The sequence below is a fragment of the Amblyraja radiata genome, chromosome 3 (genome assembly GCF_010909765.2).
Source record: "Amblyraja radiata isolate CabotCenter1 chromosome 3, sAmbRad1.1.pri, whole genome shotgun sequence".
NCBI lineage: Eukaryota > Metazoa > Chordata > Chondrichthyes > Rajiformes > Rajidae > Amblyraja > Amblyraja radiata.
The window spans coordinates 35,437,758-35,457,013 of record NC_045958.1 but is presented as its reverse complement, the minus strand read 5'-3'; the positions used below and the strand labels follow the sequence as shown (position 1 = coordinate 35,457,013).

At 41.8% G+C, this 19,256-nt stretch overlaps 1 protein-coding gene across 2 annotated transcripts in view; it reads right to left on the bottom strand.

Moving 5' to 3' along the window:
• Positions 1-19,256, bottom strand: part of vps13a (vacuolar protein sorting 13 homolog A) — a 346,213-nt gene that overhangs the window by 205,548 nt on the left and 121,409 nt on the right. For both annotated transcript variants that reach the window (XM_033017572.1, XM_033017571.1), the window contains exons 26-27: positions 6,468-6,624; positions 3,656-3,735 (exon numbers count right to left, since the gene is read on the bottom strand). In XM_033017572.1, the coding sequence (XP_032873463.1) occupies positions 3,656-3,735; positions 6,468-6,624 (237 nt within the window). The remainder of the gene's footprint in view (positions 1-3,655; positions 3,736-6,467; positions 6,625-19,256) is intronic.

Below are 19,256 nucleotides of genomic sequence, written 5' to 3'. Positions count from 1 at the left end.
AGTTTAATCCGATAATTGGATAGCTGAACATAGATAAGACAGAAGCATTGAGGATATGCAGCAGGTGAACTGAAAATGTCATGGAGATGGGTACCATTATAAACATATGCTCTGTGGCAGACTACTATAACATTCAATACAGAACGTAGCAAAGCTGACCTGCTTTCCCCTGCTGTCAATGGAATTAAGCTTTTAGGGAGATCACAAAATGTTGCTAATTCACTACTCACTTTACTGCATCACTTTATATATGTTTGACAAGCTAACTTTGTGGTCATACACACTTAGGCTGTGGGCCGAGCATCAAAAATGTGTCTAGAAATGGGATTTCGTGACCCAAGTCACCAAACTACATGAAATTTTCACATATTGGTAATTTTTTAAAATATAAATCACCCCTGAAACTCGATATGAAGAAGACTTGCACATTTTTTTATTAAATTAGAGAAAAAACGGAAACATTTTGGGTAATGTTTAGTCCAATCAAAGCACGTTTAACATTGAGTTGTCTGCCAGTTGGCCAATCACGCGCTTTGCTTCAGGCTAGCACACAAAATGGCTGAGGGAGCTTCACAGATGCCTGTTTTACTGGAGATTCCGATTTGTTGTTCTGTGGAATAAATGTCGTGGAAACTTGCAGCAGGTAATTGTATTTAGTGGGAAAAGCATTAAAAAGGCTGAAGAAAGTGCTGCGAAGTGGATTAAAGTGCAAGAAAGCCTTGAAAGCAAAGTCCCTGCTGAGGTCCTGGAACACAACGATTTAGACAGCCAGGGACCAACTCTAACTAAAAGGTAAGATCTAAAGTCTGAATTTATGAAAATCTATCTGTATGGAGTTTAATTAATTTAATTGCACCCTTTTATAATGTGAATAAATTCATTCATTCATTCACTTACTTCATTCATTCATGAAATTGAGGGCCTAAACTATATGTAGGTATGTTGCAAAGCCTACCTGAAACGTCGCTGAAAATCTGCCGCTGCGGTGTGCGCGATTTTGGCGCCGTTTAGAGGGGGGCGGGTTTAAAACGCGATTTTCTCTAGGCTGTTCAAATCGAGGATGTTCAGCCTAGTTAATTATTAACGAAAAATCGCTGAAAGACCCCGTCGCAAAACCTATTATTAGTTTTAAAGGCCTCGTAAAATAGTTATAGTAGTTTAAAAATCAATCTCTAAACCCGCGAACACCAGCAACCGCAGGGTCTCATAAAGCAGTCAACTGAAGGTATGCTGTATATTTTTACATTAAAAAGGGCTTCTAAAGATCCCTTTATACAAAGTTTAATATTGCGAGTAGCTCATTTTGGGCCCACTATATCCCGCAGTATTTTTCTGGGCATTTGGGGGGCACAAATCTACCGCAATGTGAACGTTCTAAACCAGCGCGTTCACAGGATCCCACTAGAAAGCTGATTTAAATGGGCATTTATTTACAGCAATTAAACACTAAATTCCTTCCATTTGGTCTATAAATTAATGTAAATGAGATTTAAAAATCATGTTTTATTGTGAATTATTTGTGAATATTATTTGGACATTTAGGCTATTTAAAAATGTTAATCATTTATTAAGAAATGGATAGATGTTTAGATCTAGTAATTGAAGTCTGAAATTAGCTACAATTGGGTAACTAACTAATTATATGCTTTAATTTCAGGTCATCCAAGTAAGATTATTTTATATTTGTTTCAGAATGCTTCAATCTATGATAACTGAAAATTTCATTCAGTTCTCTTAATTTTTAAGAAAGTTATGGGCTTTTGACTGTTCATGATCACAGCTTTTTTGTTATGTCCATAGAAAATCAATAGGGAACAAGATGCTCATTTCCCAGTATGAAAATGGCCATAACTTTTTAAATACTTGAGATATGAAAGTGAATTAGGTGTCAAATTAAACTTATGTTTATGCTTTATCTGATGGGATAAATTGCAGACTTGATTTTTTAAATCTCAAAATTTTGTAACATTGCTACTATATGTATCCAAAACACAGTAAATTAAACATTGTCACTAATGCCAGCCTGTTGTAGAGTAATGAGTCTTTAACAGCTAATCTCGGAGCTGCCTGCGAAAACTTACCGGGAAAAAGTGCTCCGACCGCGGGACATAGGTACTCGCGGTAAAGTGAAGCCGCGTCTCAATTAATAAGCGGCCGATTCGCGAACGCTGAGCCGCGGATCATCTCCGCGGGGGGGCGGGGGGGGGGAGGCTGTACATAGTGCCGTCTATAGCGGCCGTTATCAGACCCCCGACAACGGGGGAAAAATGGAGGGATATCTGACCATTTCTCACTGCAATGGAAGCCTATAAATAGCGATCGATATCCCTCCGTTTTTTTCCCGTTGTCTGGGGTCTGATAACGGCCGCTATAGACGGCACTATGTACAGCCTCCCCCCCACCCACCCCCTGCCCGCCCGCGGAGATGATCAGCAGCTCCGCGTTCGCGAATCGGCCGCTTATTAATTGAGACCGCGGCTTCACTTTACCGCGAGTACCTACGTCCCTCGATCGGAGCACTTTTTCCCGGTAAGTTTTCGCAGGCAGCTCCGAGATTAGCTGTTAAAGACTTATTACTCTACAACAGGCTGGCATTAGTGACAATGTTTAATTTACTGTGTTTTGGATAGATATAGTTTAGGCCCTCAACTTCATGAATGAAGTAAGTGAATGAATGAAGTAAGTGAATGAATGAATGAATTTATTCACATTATAAAAGGGTGCAATTAAATTAATTAAACTCCATACAGATAGATTTTCATAAATTCAGACTTTAGATCTTACCTTTTAGTTAGAGTTGGTCCCTGGCTGTCTAAATCTTTGTGTTCCAGGACCTCAGCAGGGACTTTGCTTTCAAGGCTTTCTTGCACTTTAATCCACTTTGCAGCACTTTCTTCAGCCTTTTTAATGCTTTTCCCACTAAATACAATTACCTGCTGCAAGTTTCCACGACATTTATTCCACAGAACAACAAATCGGAATCTCCAGTAAAACAGGCATCTGTGAAGCTCCCTCAGCCATTTTGTGTGCTAGCCTGAAACAAAGCGCGTGATTGGCCAACTGGCAGACAACTCAATGTTAAACGTGCTTTGATTGGACTAAAAAATTCCTGAAATTTTTCCGGTTTTTCTCTAATTTAATAAAAAAATGTGCAAGTCTTCTTCATATCGAGTTTCAGGGGTGATTTGTATAATTTTTTTTACACAATATGTGAAAATTTCATGTAGTTTGGTGACTTGGGTCACGAAACTGCAGAATAAAGCTCCTCGGCCCACAGCCTAACTCCTGTATCCTCTAATTTCTTTGCTTTAAAAAAAGTTACCATAGACACTTCAGTTCAAATTGCAACAATGAATTTTTCCACTGAAAAAAATGTGGATGTTTTTTTAAATTCGGATGGTTGGATAATTAATAAAAAAATTAAAATTAAAAAAAACAGCTGTAGGAATTCCCAACCCAAAACGTTGCCTGTCCAGCAATTTGTTTTTTCAGATTCTTCCATCAACAGTCCCTTTTGTCTTTTAGTTACATTATTAGTTGGAAATTGATGTGAGAAGTCCTCATTAACATAATTGGAATAGCGCAACTTTCAAACAATAATTGATGTAATCATGCATCACCAAAAAAAGAAATTTGTTCCAGTGTTATTCAATACCTTAATATATTCTACGGTAAGGAGGTCATCTGCATTGTTGTCCAACGTGGTGACAATATAAATGGGGTTATTTTCAGGATCTAAAATGTTAAAAGGTGATAATGAGTCACCGTACGTTTTCTGCAAATTTATTAGATTTCTCCAATAATTACAAATGTGCTTTCCAGATTACATTCATTTCTTCACAATTATGTTCTTAAAAACATATTTTCTACATTTTAATGCCTGCAAATCTGCCTTAACCCAAAACAATTTAAACCCAGAACATGTTCACACCCTTGATGCTCAAGTTCATCCATACCTTTATTCAGGCTTTTGTAAATTACAACCCATGTTCTCAGTTACATTAAAACCTGCTAAATCTATAGTCATCAAACCCCCTCCTTCCCAATAGCCCAGCAATTGGATTGTAATTCTAGGACAATTTTTTTCAGTAATCTCTCAGCATTTAGTATAACTTGCTCGCACTTTATTTCAGCAGGTCCTGAGGTAACAAATCTCACTGCAGGAATTCAGGGAGGTGATGACACATGGGATAGATGTGTCAGTAAATTGAGATGGGTCAGCAAATTGCACCCATTCCACCATTTACACTAGACCATGTGTTCCTAATACTTGCTCCCAGGCAGTCCCTTCTGCCACCACTGCCCCGGCTGCTCCCGCTGCCGCCACCCCACACAGGCGCCCCACCACCACACTGCTCCAGGTAGCGCCTGCCGGCATCCCTGCCGCCACCCAGGCCATGCCTGCCACTGCCAGCACCACAACTCCACGCGACGGCCAAGACTGCTGTAGCAACTTGGCCACCCCCCAGCTACTCCTAGGCACACCTTACCTGCACTCCAGCTGTGACCAATGACACACCCAATCTTTGCCTCTCTCCCAACCATCAGCAGGCCAGGGCCATCAACTCACCTGTCTCCATGGCCCAGTTCCAGACCCAAAGTCTGTAGAAGGGTATCGATCCAAAGCGTCACCTATCCATGTTCCCCAAAGACGCAGCCTGACTTGCTGAGTTACTCCAGTACTTTGTGCTACCTTTAGTATAAACTAATATCTGCAGTTCCTTTCTACATTAATAATCTCTTACTCAGTTATAGTGGACATCAGCAATAATGGACACCATTCTTCCCTCTCCACCCTTCCATTTATTTTTAAATGGAAAAAACCAAGTCAGCAAAAAAAGTTCCTTTTAACAACTGCACAATCATCATTTCACAATTAATAAGATCATGTCATGTGATAAGAGCAGAATTAACCAATAGGCCCATCAAGTCTACTCCGCCATTCAATCATGGCTGATCTATCCCTCCCTACCAACCCCACTCCCCTGCCTTCTCCCCATAACCTCTGACACCTGTATTAATCAAGAATCTAGCTATCTCGGCCTTAAATATATGTCCATTGATTCAGCCTCCACAGCGCTCTGTGGCAAAGAATTCCAGATTCACCATCCTCTGACTAAAGAAATTCCTCCTCATCTCCTTCCTAAAATAACGTCCTTTAATTGTGAGGCTACGACCTAAAGCAAGCATTGCGTTTGTTTTCTTTACTACCAATTCGACTTGCAGATTAACTTTTTGGGAGTCCTGCAACAGCATCCCAAGTACCTTTGCACCTCCGATTTCTGGATTCTCTCCCCATTTAGAAAATAATAATAATCCTACCAAACTGCATGACTCTAAACTTTGCTACACAATATTCCATCTGCCACTCTCCCAACCTATCCAAGTCCTTCTGCAGAGTCCCTGCTTTCTGTACACTATCTGCCCCTCCATCTATTTTTGTATTATCCGCAAACTTGGTTACAAAGCCTTCAGTCCCCTGATCCAAATCATTAATATACAACGTCAAGAGCAGTGGCCCCAGCACTGAGCCCCGTGGAACTCCGCTAGTCACTGGCAGCCAATCAGAAAAGTCTCTTTTATTGCCACTTTTTGCTTTCAACCACCCAGCCAACCTGATATCCAAGCTAGTATCTGCCCTTTGATTCTATAGGCTTGCATCTTCCTTAGCAGCCTCCCGTGTGGCATCTTATCAAAGGCTTTCTGAAAATCTAGGTAACTGACTCTCCTTTGTCTGTCTTGCTATTTACTTCTTCAAAGAATTCCAGCAAATTTGTCAGGCAAGACCTCCTCTTCACAAAGCCATGCTGACTTTGGCCTATGTTATCGTGAATCTCAAAGTACTCCGTAACCTCATCCTTAATAATGGAATCTGACCAACCATCAAAGTCAGACTAACCGGCCTATAGTTCCCATATTTCTGCTTTGCTTTGCTCCCTTCTTGTGCAGCAGGGTAATATTGGCAATTTTCCAATCATCTGGAACCACTCCTGACTCTAGTGATTGTTTAAATATCACTGTCAATGCCTCCACAATCTCTAAAGCCACCTCTTTCAGAACCCTAGGGTGCAGTCCATCCAGTCCAGGTGACATCCACCTTTAGCCCTTTCAGCTTCCCATGCATCTTCTGCCTAGAAATAGTCACTCCACTAACTTACACCCCCAGACCCTCTTGAATTTCAGGCACGTTGCTGGTGTCTTCCACTGTGAAGACTGATGCAAAATAGTTATTTAACTCTTCTGCCATTTCTTTATTCCCCATTATCATTTCTCCTACATTATTTTCCAGCAGTCCAAAGTCCACTCTTGTCTCTTTCTTACTCTTTATATAACTGGAGAAATTCTTGCTATCCTTTATTATATTATTAGTTAGCTTACCTTCGTATTTCACCTTTTCTCCCCGTATTGTCTTTTTAGTTACTGAAAGTAACTGGAACACTTTTAAGTTTAGAAGACTTTCTTCTTACCTCTGTATTCTGGACATTTTAAGCTGATTTCTTTTAGATATGCATGCAAAGTCATATCGTGTGTTCTCAATTTCAACTCTGTGCCAAGTCCTAATATTTCCAACTCCAAAACAAGATTTTCAGTACCATCTACATGACGAAACATGCCAAGTAACATCTAGAATAAATTGAAGCAAATTGAAATAAAACATCAGATTAATTTTTATATATTCGAAAATCATGTCAACAATGTTAATCTATATGTCTTTCAATCTTCAGACAATAAAAATCAAAGGCAAAATTAGAAGAAGTGGATGTCCGCTCTCTTAAGGAAAATAGTGTGTTTGACTAAAAAGTATTTCTCATCATCGGGTTTAATATGACAAAGTTTTAAAGAGTTCACTGATATGCAACTCTGGCAACTATGGAACAGTAATTAAACAAAAAGCACTAATTAAAAAAAATTTGAAACAGGTTCAATATCTCCAAGTTTGCGGATGACACAAAGCTGGGTGGCAAGTGTGAGCTGCGAGGAAGTTGTTATGAGGCTGCAAGGTGACTTGGATAGGTTGGGTGAGTAGGGAGATGCAGTATAATGTGGATAAATGTGAGGTTATCCACTTTGGTGGCAAGAACAAGAAGGCAGATAGTGGCAAGAACAAGAAGGCAGTCTGAATAGTGTCAGATTAGGAAAAGGTGCAAAAAGACCTGGGTGTCCTTGTACATCAGTCACTGAATGTAAGTATGCAGGTACAGCAGGCAGTGAAAAAAAGCATATGGCATGTTGGCCTTCATAGCGAGAGAATTTGAGTACAGATGTAAGGAGGACCTACTGCAGTTGTACAGGACCATGGTGAGAACACACCTGTAGTATTGTGTGCAGTTTGGGTCTCCTAGTTTGAGGAAGGACATTCTTGCTATTCAGGGAGTGCAGTATAGGATCACCAGGTTAATTCCCGGGATGGCGGGACTGACATATGATGAAAGAATGGATCAAATGGGCTCATACTGCATTTACTGGAATTTAGGATGAGGGGATCTTATAGAAACATATAACATTCTCAAGGGATTGGACAGGCTAGATGCAGGAAAAAAGTTCCCAATGTTATGGGATTCCAGAACCAGGGGTCACAGTTTAAGAATAAGGGGCAGTCAATTTGGAACTGAGAATGTTATTTCTGGCCACATTGGAGCTGCCAGGACATTAAAATTGAGTAAAGGCTTCTGTGCTGCTAGGCCATTTTGGTCAAGTTAAATGTGCCTTTTGCAGAACTGGGACAAGCTGCTGAATGGTGCCAGTTTGTCTGGATCCTAGATAAGAGCTGCAGGGAAAGAATGGGACATCTGCAGGTTTCTTACAATAAGGTGTAAATTGCATGGAACTGATTGGGTCACTGCAAACCAGACATACATTGTAAATAATGTTGCAAAGCTTTACTTTGCTAGATGTTGATTGGGTTAAGTGCTGAGCCTTGTCTAGGTTTCTTGAATATCTAGGCACATGTTGCATAATTCATCTTTGTTAACTTCCATCTAGAAACTTCATCAGATACATTGTATTAGTTACTGTATTATTTGGTTTGGGAACTGTCTATCATGTACTGTGTTAATCGATATTTGTTATTGGACTGTAAAGAGACCACCCCCATTTGGTTTTTCCGCTCAAGGTTCAGGGAACTATAAAAGGTAGCTCCCATGAGGTCTGATGTCGATCTTCTGGAAGAACGCTTGGGACTGCGTGACCTTTTGGAGTGTCTCTGCTTGCATGAGGCTAGAAGAGCTTGGCCAAGCAGATATAAGGATCGAACCCGCGGTGGTTAGGTATTGTATAGGGGAATTTGTGTTGTGTTATCCAAAATAAAGTTTAGATGCGCGTGCTTGATTCAGTATTTTATTGACTGAAACTAGACTGGTGGGAGCTTAGAACGTGCTATTTACATTGGGGGCTCGTCTGGGATCTCAACGGACGCGCAACCACGAGTTTGCGATTAAGGTTATTGAGCTGTCTCGATCGCGAGTGCAGAAATCGGCACCACTGTGCGATTTTCGCATTGTTTTTCGGCACTTCGCTAGTCGGAGCAGATCGATCATTCGCGGGCTTGGGAAAGGGTCCCAACGAGATCGTAGAACAGAGTCTAGCAAGCACGGGGGGGGGGGGGGGTGGGGGTGATAGCACTCATTTGGGTTAGGGGCCCATAAAACCAGGGTGGGGTTAGAGACCCTGCTGGGGCTGGGTTAGAGGCCCTTTCCTGGGTTAGGGGCCCAAAACTTTGTCGTAGTTGGCAGACTGCAGCAGCTAGCGAAAACCATAAATTCAGACTTGGGTTAAAATCTCTACCCGGAGTTGGTATCCAATTGGCAGGATATTGAAAACAAGTCTGGTTTACGTGCTAAGCGATGAAGCATTTGACCTGTCGTTGCTGGGAGCGCTGATTGGAAAGGTGCGTTCCGAAACTCGGCATCGACTGCCAGCATGAAGAGGCTAGGAGCTGACACCCGGTGAGATGGAAATCCTTATGAGCAGTTAAACCCAGGTTGCTTAGAGGCCACGCCCGTTTGAAGATATCCAAATCCCTCCCTGGAGTGACGGAGATTTCATTGGGCAAGTAAATTGAATTCGAGAGCCCGCGTATGTTGAGTGGTACGCACCAAAACTAATTGATCCGAGAGCGAACTTAAATTTGCAGAATCAAAGTTTCCAAATACAGAATTTCACTTTGAAGTTCTGCCCATACGGTAGAATTAGAACTCTGCGTATATAGAACTTCGGAGTTTGTGCGTGTTTGAGATAGATTCCAAATAGTGGCTGATCAACTGTTAATGGTAACCCTCTGATCGATTGTTGATTAGTACCTGATAGCGAAGAGTAACTGAGAGACGGGAACCTGGTTTACTTGGTCAAAAGTACCCGGATGTGAGACGTACCCCTAATTCTGAGAACTTAGAGTGGAGGGTTAGAGGTCCCCCAATAGAAGTCCAGTCTTAGCAGGAGGAAAGTAAGATTTAGGAGGAAAAGTAATAATTTAAGAAGTCTACTGGGGAGACAAAGGCTACTGGGGAGACTTTAAACTAGAATGGTTGGGGGGAGGGACTCAAATAGAGAAAGCTAGTAGACAGAGTGTGAGGCAGGAGGCAGAGAAGGGAAGCACTCGGACCCAAAATCTAGGGGAGAAAGAAGAAAAAGGAAATAAACAGAGAATAAGAGGCGGTGGGTTTCTTAAATAATAATAATAATAATAATAACAATAACTTTATTTATAGAGCACCTTAAAAACAACCACTGTTGCAACAAAGTGCTGTACATGACTAATCATGGGCAAAAAATTATTACACGACAATAAAAACATTAAAAGAGAGAGTAAAAACAATTTAAAAAACATTAAAAACACTATAAACAGCAGCAAAGTCTCATGCAGGGTCAAAAGCCAAGGAATAGAAATGGGTTTTAAGATTGGTTTTGAAGATGGACAGTGAGGGGGCCTGTCTGATGTGCAACGGCAGAGTGTTCCATAACGCCGGAGCAGCAACAGAGAAGGCTCTATCCCCTCTGAGCTTCCGCATAGAGCTCGGTACCTCCAGGAGCAGCTGATCAGCTGACCTGAGGCACCGGGCAGGAGCGTAGATATGCATATTTTAATGCTAGGAGCATTGTAAGAAAGGTGGATGAGCTTAGAGCCTGGATTGGCACCTGGAAGTATGATGTTGTGGCGCTCAGTGAAACATGGTTACAGGAGGGCTGTGATTGGAAACTACATATTCCAGGATTTCGTTGCTTCAGGTGTGATAGAATTGGAGGGGCAAGAGCTGGAGGTGTTGCATTGCTTGTCAGGGAAGATATCACAGCAGTGCTTTGGCAGGATAGATTGGAGGGCTCGTCTAGGGAGGCTATTTGGATGGGACTGAGAAGTGGGAAAGGTGTAGCAACACTTATAGGGGTGTATTATAGACCGCCAAATGGAGAGCGAGAATTGGAAGAGCAAATATGTAAGGAGATAGCAGATATTAGTAGTAAGCACAAGGTAGTGATGGTGGGAAATTTCAATTTTCCACACATAGACTGGGATACACATTCTGTAAATGGGCTGGATGGTTTGGAGTTTGTAAAATGTGTGCAGGATAGTTTTTTACAGCAATACATGGAGGTGCCTACTAGAGAAGGGGCAATGCTGGACCTCCTGTTAGGAAATGAGACAGGTCAGGTGGCGGAGGTATGCGTTGGGGAGCACTTTGGGTCCAGTGATCACAATACCATTAGTTTCAATATAATTATGGAGAGGGTCAGAACTGGACCTAGGGTTGAGATTTTTGATTGGAGAAAGGCTAACTTTGATGAGATGCGAAAGGATTTAAAAGGAGTGAATTGGGACATTTTGTTTTATGGGAAGGATGTAGAAGAGAAATGGAGGACATTTAAAGGGGAAATTTTAAGAGTACAGAATCTTTATGTCCCTGTTCGGTTGAAAGGAAATAGTAAAAATTGGAAAGAGCCATGGTTTTCAAACGAAATTGGACACGGTTCAGAAAAAGAGAGATCTACAATAATTATAGGCAGCATGGAGTGAATGAGGTGCTTGAGGAGTATAAAGAATGTAAAAAGAATCTTAAGAAAGAAATTAGAAAAGCTAAAAGAAGATATGAGGTTGCTTTGGCAAGTAAGGGGAAAGTAAATCCAAAGGGTTTGTACAGCTATATTAATAGCAAAAGGATAACGAGGGATAAAATTGGTCCATTAGAGAGTCAGAGTGGACAGCTATCTGCAGAGCCAAAATAGATGGGGGAGATATTGAACAATTTCTTTTCTTCGGTATTCACCAAGGAGAAAGATATTGAATTATGTGAGGTAAGGGAAACAAGTAGAGTAGCTATGGATACTATGAGATTCAAAGAAAAAGAAGTACTGACACTTTTGAAAAATATAAAAGTGGATAAGTCTCCAGGTCCTGACAGGATATTCCCTAGGACATTGAGGGAAGTTAGTGTAGAAATAGCAGGGGCTATGACAGAAATATTTCAAATGTCATTAGAGACGGGAATAGTGCCCGAGGATTGGCGTACTGCGCATGTTGTTCCATTATTTACAAAGGGTTCTAAGAGTAAATCTAGCAATTATAGGCCTGTTAGTTTCCCTTCAGTGGTGGGCAAATTAATGGAAAAGATACTTAGAGATAATATATATAAGCATCTGGATAAACAGGGTCTGATTAGGAACAGTCAACATGGATTTGTGCCTGGAAGGTCATGTTTGTCTAATCTTCTTGAATTTTTTGAAGAGGTTATTAGGTTGTCTATATGGACTTTGACAAGGTTCCTCATGGAAGGTTGGTTAAGAAGGTTCAATTGTTGGGTATAAATGCAGGAGTAGCAAGATGGATTCAACAGTGGCTGAATGGGAGACGCCAGAGAATAATGGTGGATGGCTGTTTGTCAGGTTGGAGGCAGGTGACTAGTGGGGTGCCTCAGGGATCTGTGTTGGGTCCACTGTTGTTTGTCATGTACATCAATGATCTGGATGAAGGTGTGGTAAATTGGATTATTAAGTATGCAGATGATACTAAGATAGGTGGTGTTGTGGATAATGAAGTAGATTTCCAAAGTCTACAGAGAGATTTAGGCCATTTGGAAGAATGGGCTGAAAGATGGCAGATGGAGTTTAATGCTGATAAGTGTGAGGTGCTACATCTTGGCAGGACAAATCAAAATAGGACGTACATGGTAAATGGTAGCGAATTGAGGAATGCAGTGGAACAGAGGGATCTAGGAATAACTGTGCATAGTTCCCTGAAGGTGGAATCTCATGTAGATAGGGTGGTAAGGAAAGCTTTTGGTTTGCTAGCCTTTATAAATCAGAGCATTGTATATAGAAGTTGGGATGTAATGTTAAAATTGTACAAGGCATTGGTGAGGCCAATTCTGTAGTATGATGTACAATTTTGGTCGGCAAATTATAGGAAAGATGTAAACAAAATAGAGAGAGTACAGAGGAGACTTACTAGAATGTTGCCTGGGTTTCAGCAACTAAGATACAGATAAAGGTTGAACAAGTTAGGTCTTTATTCCATGGAGCGCAGAAGGTTAAGGGGGGACTTGATAGGGGTCTTTAAAATGATGAGAGGGATAGACAGAGTTGACGTAGATAAGGTTTTTCCATTGAGAGTAGGGAAGATTTAAACAAGAGGACATGATTTGAGAAGTTTAGGGGTAACATGAGGGGGAATTTCTTTACTCAGAGAGTGGCAGCTGTGTGGCATGAGATTCCAGTGGAAGTGGTGGAGGTAGGTTCGATTTTATCATTTAAAAATAAATTGGATAGGTATATGGACGGGAAAGGAATGGAGGGTTATGGTCTGAGTGCAGGTAGATGGGACTAGGTGAGAGTAAGTGTTCGGCAAGGACTAGAAGGGCCGAGGTGGCCTGTTTCATTGCTGTCATTGTTATATGGTTAAGATAATGTGAGTTTTTTGGAGATATTAGTGACTATGAGATTGGTGTAAATAAGGTGAGAATAAGGGGTGTATGTGTCTTGTTTGGTGAACAATATTTCACCTTCATATGTAATAATATTAGCCCGGAGGGGTCTTTCACTAAAGCCATGGATAAGTTAAAAACCTAAGGAGTGAGGTTAAAAGGAACGTAGAGTTAAGACATCAATTGTGTGGGTGGCTGGAGAGGATGTTGGGGGGTTTGGGGAGAATGGCTGATTCAAATTGGTCTGACCATTGGGGTCGTACTACTTGCAGTGGCAATAATGTTGTGCTGTGTTTTCCCCTGTATTAAGTCCCTCCTGGTGAAAGATACTGCGAAACAACTGCCAATGATAACGGGTGCAGACGAATCCGGCCCGAAAGGAAAGTGGACCTCGGTGATAGAATACTACTACGATGAAGAAGAACTGTTAGGAAAATGTTAAATGAAGCCTGTAAGGGAAGCTGGATCTTTTTTCCTGCCTCACGTAATGGGGGTGGGTTTTTGGCCCAGTTTCTCAAGGAGCCAGAGAAAGAACACTACACAGCATGTCGTAAAATTAATTAAACGAGCCTGCATTTTAGGGCTATATGAGTGATTTGACCTGGAGGATGTGTGTGTAGTTTTCTTTGTCTTTTGAGACTTTTTAGTCTCAGAGGAGGAAGTTATATAGAAGTTATATAGAAGAAACAAGTTACTTCTTACTTTTACCAATATGTTTAAAACATTATTTTTATGTGATCAGACATCGGCACAAAAACAAGTTGCTTCTTAGTTTTATTTTGCTTTAGCTAGAACATCATGGTAGGCTCAGAGATTAAAGTTAAAGGGCAAGGACAGTGAGAGAAAGTTACAGAAGCATGCATGCCAAGTAGCCGAAGATAAGGCTGAAACTGTAATAAAAAGCTTTTTGAATTTATGAATCGGAGAACAATTACAGAGCAACCAGGCCGTGTTGCCTCTGAATGTTCCAAGCCAAATTTGTGTGCAAATAAAGGCTTTTCGGCTTCTTGAAGAATTCTCCGTGTCTGTGTCATCTTATTCAAACTTTGAGTCTTAAAACCACGACAAAATCAGAGAGATTAAGAAAATTGTCGGGGAAATTAAATAAAGTTTTGGGGAACGAACTTTGGCCGATTGGTGGGCTAAAGTCTGTAGTAGGAATAACCTACACAGAGACAATTATTAGGTGATATGGGAACAGTGAAGAATGGAACGAGCTTATTGAAATATGGAAAATGTTCTTTACAGAAAGAAAAGTAACTAAAGAAGTTGTTCTGCTTTCTGCTTTAAGAATGGCAGCATTCAAGTTAGGGATAAGAATGGAAGAGAGAGCTGGTCCTTCTCTAGGTATTTCGGAACAGGGAGAGATAGTGGAAGCCAGCAGCAGGAGCAGGAGCGAGCATCATCTTTTTAAGGAGAAACTAGACCGAGGGCAGAGGGTCTGCTCCCCCAACGCAGCCGTTCCCTACCCGTAGCCCCCATGGGAGACGTGGTCCTCCAACTCAAGCGGCCCAGGAATGAGCAGTGCGGCTGTTTTTAAATGGCGTCTTTGAGGCGAGATGCGGGCGCCAGCAGAAGTTATGGTCGCTGGCCAGCAGGAGGTGACAAAATGAGTGGGGGGAGGGGGGGGCAGAAGGTTTTAATGAAAAATGCGCAGCTTGCGAACAGGGCGCTTGGGTGGAGTCCACCCACTAAATTTAAATCCAAAGTAGGGAAATCGGGAAAGGACTCTCTAGCTCCGACGATTGCTTCACCAGCAGAGGATAGTGTGGGGGATCAGGGAGCTAGAAGGAAGGTTCCTCAGAAGTGGGTGCCCAAATTAATTTGGAAACCAAGTGGGGAAGTAAAGGAATCCTTCCTAAATTACAGAGATTCCAGTAGCAGAAAGAGCAATTTCTCTGAGGGTGAGACAGGAGGATATGAAATAGCTGATCCTGCTATTGCTAAAATTATAAGATCAAAACAAATCCCCGATGTTATGGATATGGAGCGGATTCCCCGTAGGCAATTCCCTAGTAGGAAGCTGCCCACTCTGCCTTTAGAATTAGATCCCGCAGAAGGTGCAAATTATCCCCGGGCTACAGACGTCCACATTTCATTGCAACCTGGTTCAACGGCAGCTAATTCTTTCCAGAGACCCGTACTAAGAATCCAGAAACAGGAAGTAACATCGAAGGAGGGGGACGAATTTAAAGTGTGGATAGACATTCCAATCCGAGAGCCGACTTTCCCTCAGTTTGGTTGGAGAGGCTATGGAGCTGTGAGACCTGATCAATGTTACATCTGTGGGGAATTTTATAGCTATATAAAAAGAAAAAGGGTGGCTAAGGTGAACGTTGGTCCATTGGAGGGTGAGACTGGAGAGTTGTTGGTGGGGAACATGGAAATGGCAAAGGCATTAAACGAGTATTTTGTATCAGTCTTCACCATAGAAGACACAAAATATATTCCAACGCTGGATAAACAGGGGGCGGTAGGAATGGAGGAGCTAAATACTATTAAGATCACCAAGGAGGTGGTATTAGGGAAATTAATGAGACTGAAGGAGGATAAATCCCCTGGGCCTGATGGATTACATCCAAGGGTCTTGAGGGAGATAGCGGTGGGGATTGTGGATGCATTGGTGATAATTTTCCAAAGCTCCCTGGAGGCAGGAACGGTCCCAGTGGATTGGAAAATGGCCAATGTAACACCTATATTTAAAAAAGGAAGTAAACAGAAGGCGGGTAACTATAGACCGGTTAGTCTAACATCGGTGGTGGGTAAAATGTTAGAGACAATTATTAAAGAAACACTAACGGGGCACTTGGATAAACATGACCTCATCGGACAGAACCAGCATGGTTTTGTGAAGGGGAAGTCCTGTTTAACGAATCTGCTCGAATTCTTTGAGGAAGTAACAACCCGGGTGGATAAAGGGGAACCGGTGGATGTGGTATACTTGGACTTCCAAAAGGCTTTTGACAAGGTGCCACATAAGAGACTATTGCTAAAAATAAAAAATTATGGGATTGGGAGTAATATATTAGCATGGGTAGAGGATTGGCTAACAAATAGGAAGCAGAGAGTGGGGATAAATGGTTCATACTCGGGATGGCAACCGGTAACTAGCGGGGTTCCGCAAGGGTCGGTGCTGGGACCCCAGTTGTTCACAATTTATATAAATGATTTGGAGGAGGGAACCAAGTGTAATATATCAAAATTTGCGGACGATACAAAAATGGGAGGAAAAGTAGGGGATGAGGAGGATAGGAAGAGTCTGCAAAAGGATATAGATAAGCTAGGTGAGTGGGCAACAACTTGGCAGATGAAATTTAATACTAATAAATGTGAAGTCATTCACTTTGGGAAAAAAAATGATAGGGCAAGTTATTTTCTAAATGAGGAGGAGCTGCGTTGTAATGCAACGCAAAGGGATCTAGGGGTAGTAGTACATGAATCACTAAAAGTTAGTATGCAGGTGCAGCAAGCAATCAGGAAGGCCAATGGAGTTTTGGCCTTTATTGCTAGGGGGATTGAGTATAAAAACACGGAGGTCTTGCTGCAGCTGTACACAGTATTAGTGAGACCACATTTGGAATACTGTGTACAGTTCTGGGGTCCATACTTAAGAAAGGATGTACTAGCCCTGGAGGCAGTGCAGCGAAGGTTTACAAGATTAATTCCTGCAATGAGGGGATTGACATATGAGGAAAGGTTAAGTAGGCTGGAACTCTACTCTTTGGAGTTTAGAAGAATGAGAGGCGATCTCATTGAAACATATAAGATCGTGAGGGGCCTTGATCGGGTGGATGCACCGAGGATGTTCCCAATGATCGGGGAAACTAGAACTAGGGGACATAGTTGCAGAATAAGGGGGGGCTCTTTTAAAACTGAGATGAGGAAGAACTTCTTCACCCAGAGGGTGGTTAATTTATGGAATTCACTGCCCCAGGGAGCAGTGGAAGCAGAAACGTTAAATATATTTAAGTCTAAAATAGATGGTTTTTTAGCTGCCAAGGGGATAAGGGGCTACGGGGAGAGGGCAGGGATATGGACCTAGGTATGGTTAGTATAGTAAGACCTGAGTGATCTCCTGGACAGGTGTCGATCGCCTGGATTGGGGTCGGAGAGGAATTTCCCGGATTTTTTTCCCGAATTGGACCTGGGTTTTTATCCGTTTTTTTGCCTCCCCCAGGAGATCACGCGGTTCTTGGGGTGGAGAGGGGTGATAGCGGTATAAAGGGGAGGGTAGTGTCTTGTGTTCTGTGTCTTGTGTCTACTGTTTGTGGGTAAGTGTGTCTGTTTAGTGTTCAGCCATGAGCGAATGGCGGTGCGGGCTCGACGGACCTGGTGGTCTACTCTCGCACCTACTTTCTATGTTCTATGTTTCTATGTTTCTATGAATCAGCATATTGGAGCCGATCTTGCCCTGTGAGGGAACACAGAGGAGGAAGGGGGTCAAAGAAGAGACCCACGGGGTCTAAGAAGTCAGTGGATCCCTGGAGGTTATAGGGACACTTGGGACCCCGAAGATAGAGGAAAAGAACACTGGCCAGAGGATCAGGGGGCAGGGACATTCTGGCAGCCAAATCCATTCCGAATGCCCTGATCTGCCAGCTAGTATAAAGTAAAAAGATGAAATCTGAGGGTATCCTCATATGGCTCCAAAATAATAAATTATAAGAACAAGAAAGAACACCACCCCTTCAGAATCCCAGGAAGAGAGTTGCAAAGAAGCTGATTGGGATTGAGAAACCTCATTAAAAGGAAGGAATACGAAAAGGGAAACATAGTAGCTGGTGTCAAAGAGAATAAGAACCAAAGGGAACTGAACTGGCACTAGGGAGAGGATAAATGAACATATTGCGCAGGAGGTACGGGAGTAGGGAAAGGAGCTACTGTACTAACTTGTTACAAAGTTGTTGTGCCTCCAGGACAGTATAACCTCCAACATGCAACAATCTGGGGAGTGAGGTAAAAAGTATGTGGACCCTTAAGAACAGGCGGAAGACACAGCTCAGGTAGCATGTGTAGTTATTATCTCCATGCAGGTAGCTCCCCAGAGACAAAGACCAACAACGAAGAAGAAATGATACTGTCCTGTCCCTTTAAGATACATTGAGAAAAGACCAACAAATAGAGAAGGCTGCTCCTCAGTATCCCTACTCCTTTGAAACTAACATCGAGGAAGAAGAAGAAGATGCCTACCCTAGTGCCCAGCTTTAACATCATCTAACTTTTGACACCAGTGAAGGAAAAAGACACCATCCAACATTTTCTAAAAAGATACAGACAACCTCTGACGACTAATGGGGCAAGCTCTAATTTGAAGAATTGAACTTAGAAATTTGAAAATAGATACTCCTCTGTGGTTCGGGGGCAAGACACCTACTTTGCGGCTAAATTATAGTTATTGGAAATAAATTGACAACATTTTGAATTCGATCTCTAAATTGTATGGTGATGAATTGGAAGGACTTTAAAGTTTGAGATTTGGAACTGACTTATGAGATCTGGCTTAGGAGTATTTAAAATTTGATTATTAACTTGGTATTTGTATTGCCTCATCCCCAGACAGGCAGCCAAATATGAGAAGGATTATTCCGAGAACATCAGGGAAGGATGGAACTTGGGAAGATCTGGGAACATGGAAGAGTTATTCAGGGAACATGAGAGTTGGTATTGGAAATAGTAAGAAAGAGGAAATGTGAATAGCAAGACTCCCCTTTGAGAGACCAAAGTTAACATACTAAGAGAGTTACTCAGTGTTAAAAGAAAACTAGTTATGTGGAAGAACCCCTATGGACTGAGAGCCTATTCAAAATACTGAGGACAAAGTACTGGAGGAGAGGTCTGTTGAATTAGAAGTACTAAGAGAGTGGGTGTTGGTATCAGAGTCCATGTATTTGACCGGTGGATCTAAATTTATCTAACCCTTGATAGTAAAGCGGCTTCTATTATCAAGGTGTAAAGAAATTGTCCCTAGATTTGGCTATCTTAATTGGCTTTAAAATAAAATTGACAACTTATGGAACTTGATTGATTAAATTTGAACAGCTGGGAATTCCACAGGAATTGGATAAAATTGTGTTATCGACCACAAGCTGTGGAATGAGAAGGGTGAGACGGACCCTGAAACATAAAATAGTAAATTGAAGGCTGAGACTGAATTTGGTTGAATTGAAACATTCTTCATGATTTGCTTTAAATAAGAGTCACGCCTGTAGGGAAATCTGTACTGAACCCAATTGAAATTTGTATGACAAACCATAATCAAATATACATTAAGGAACATCGTGTGAATAAGGAGAGGGCTGATTAGTGTTGATCCTAGGATAGTAAAGAAGATATTATAGAGCAGAA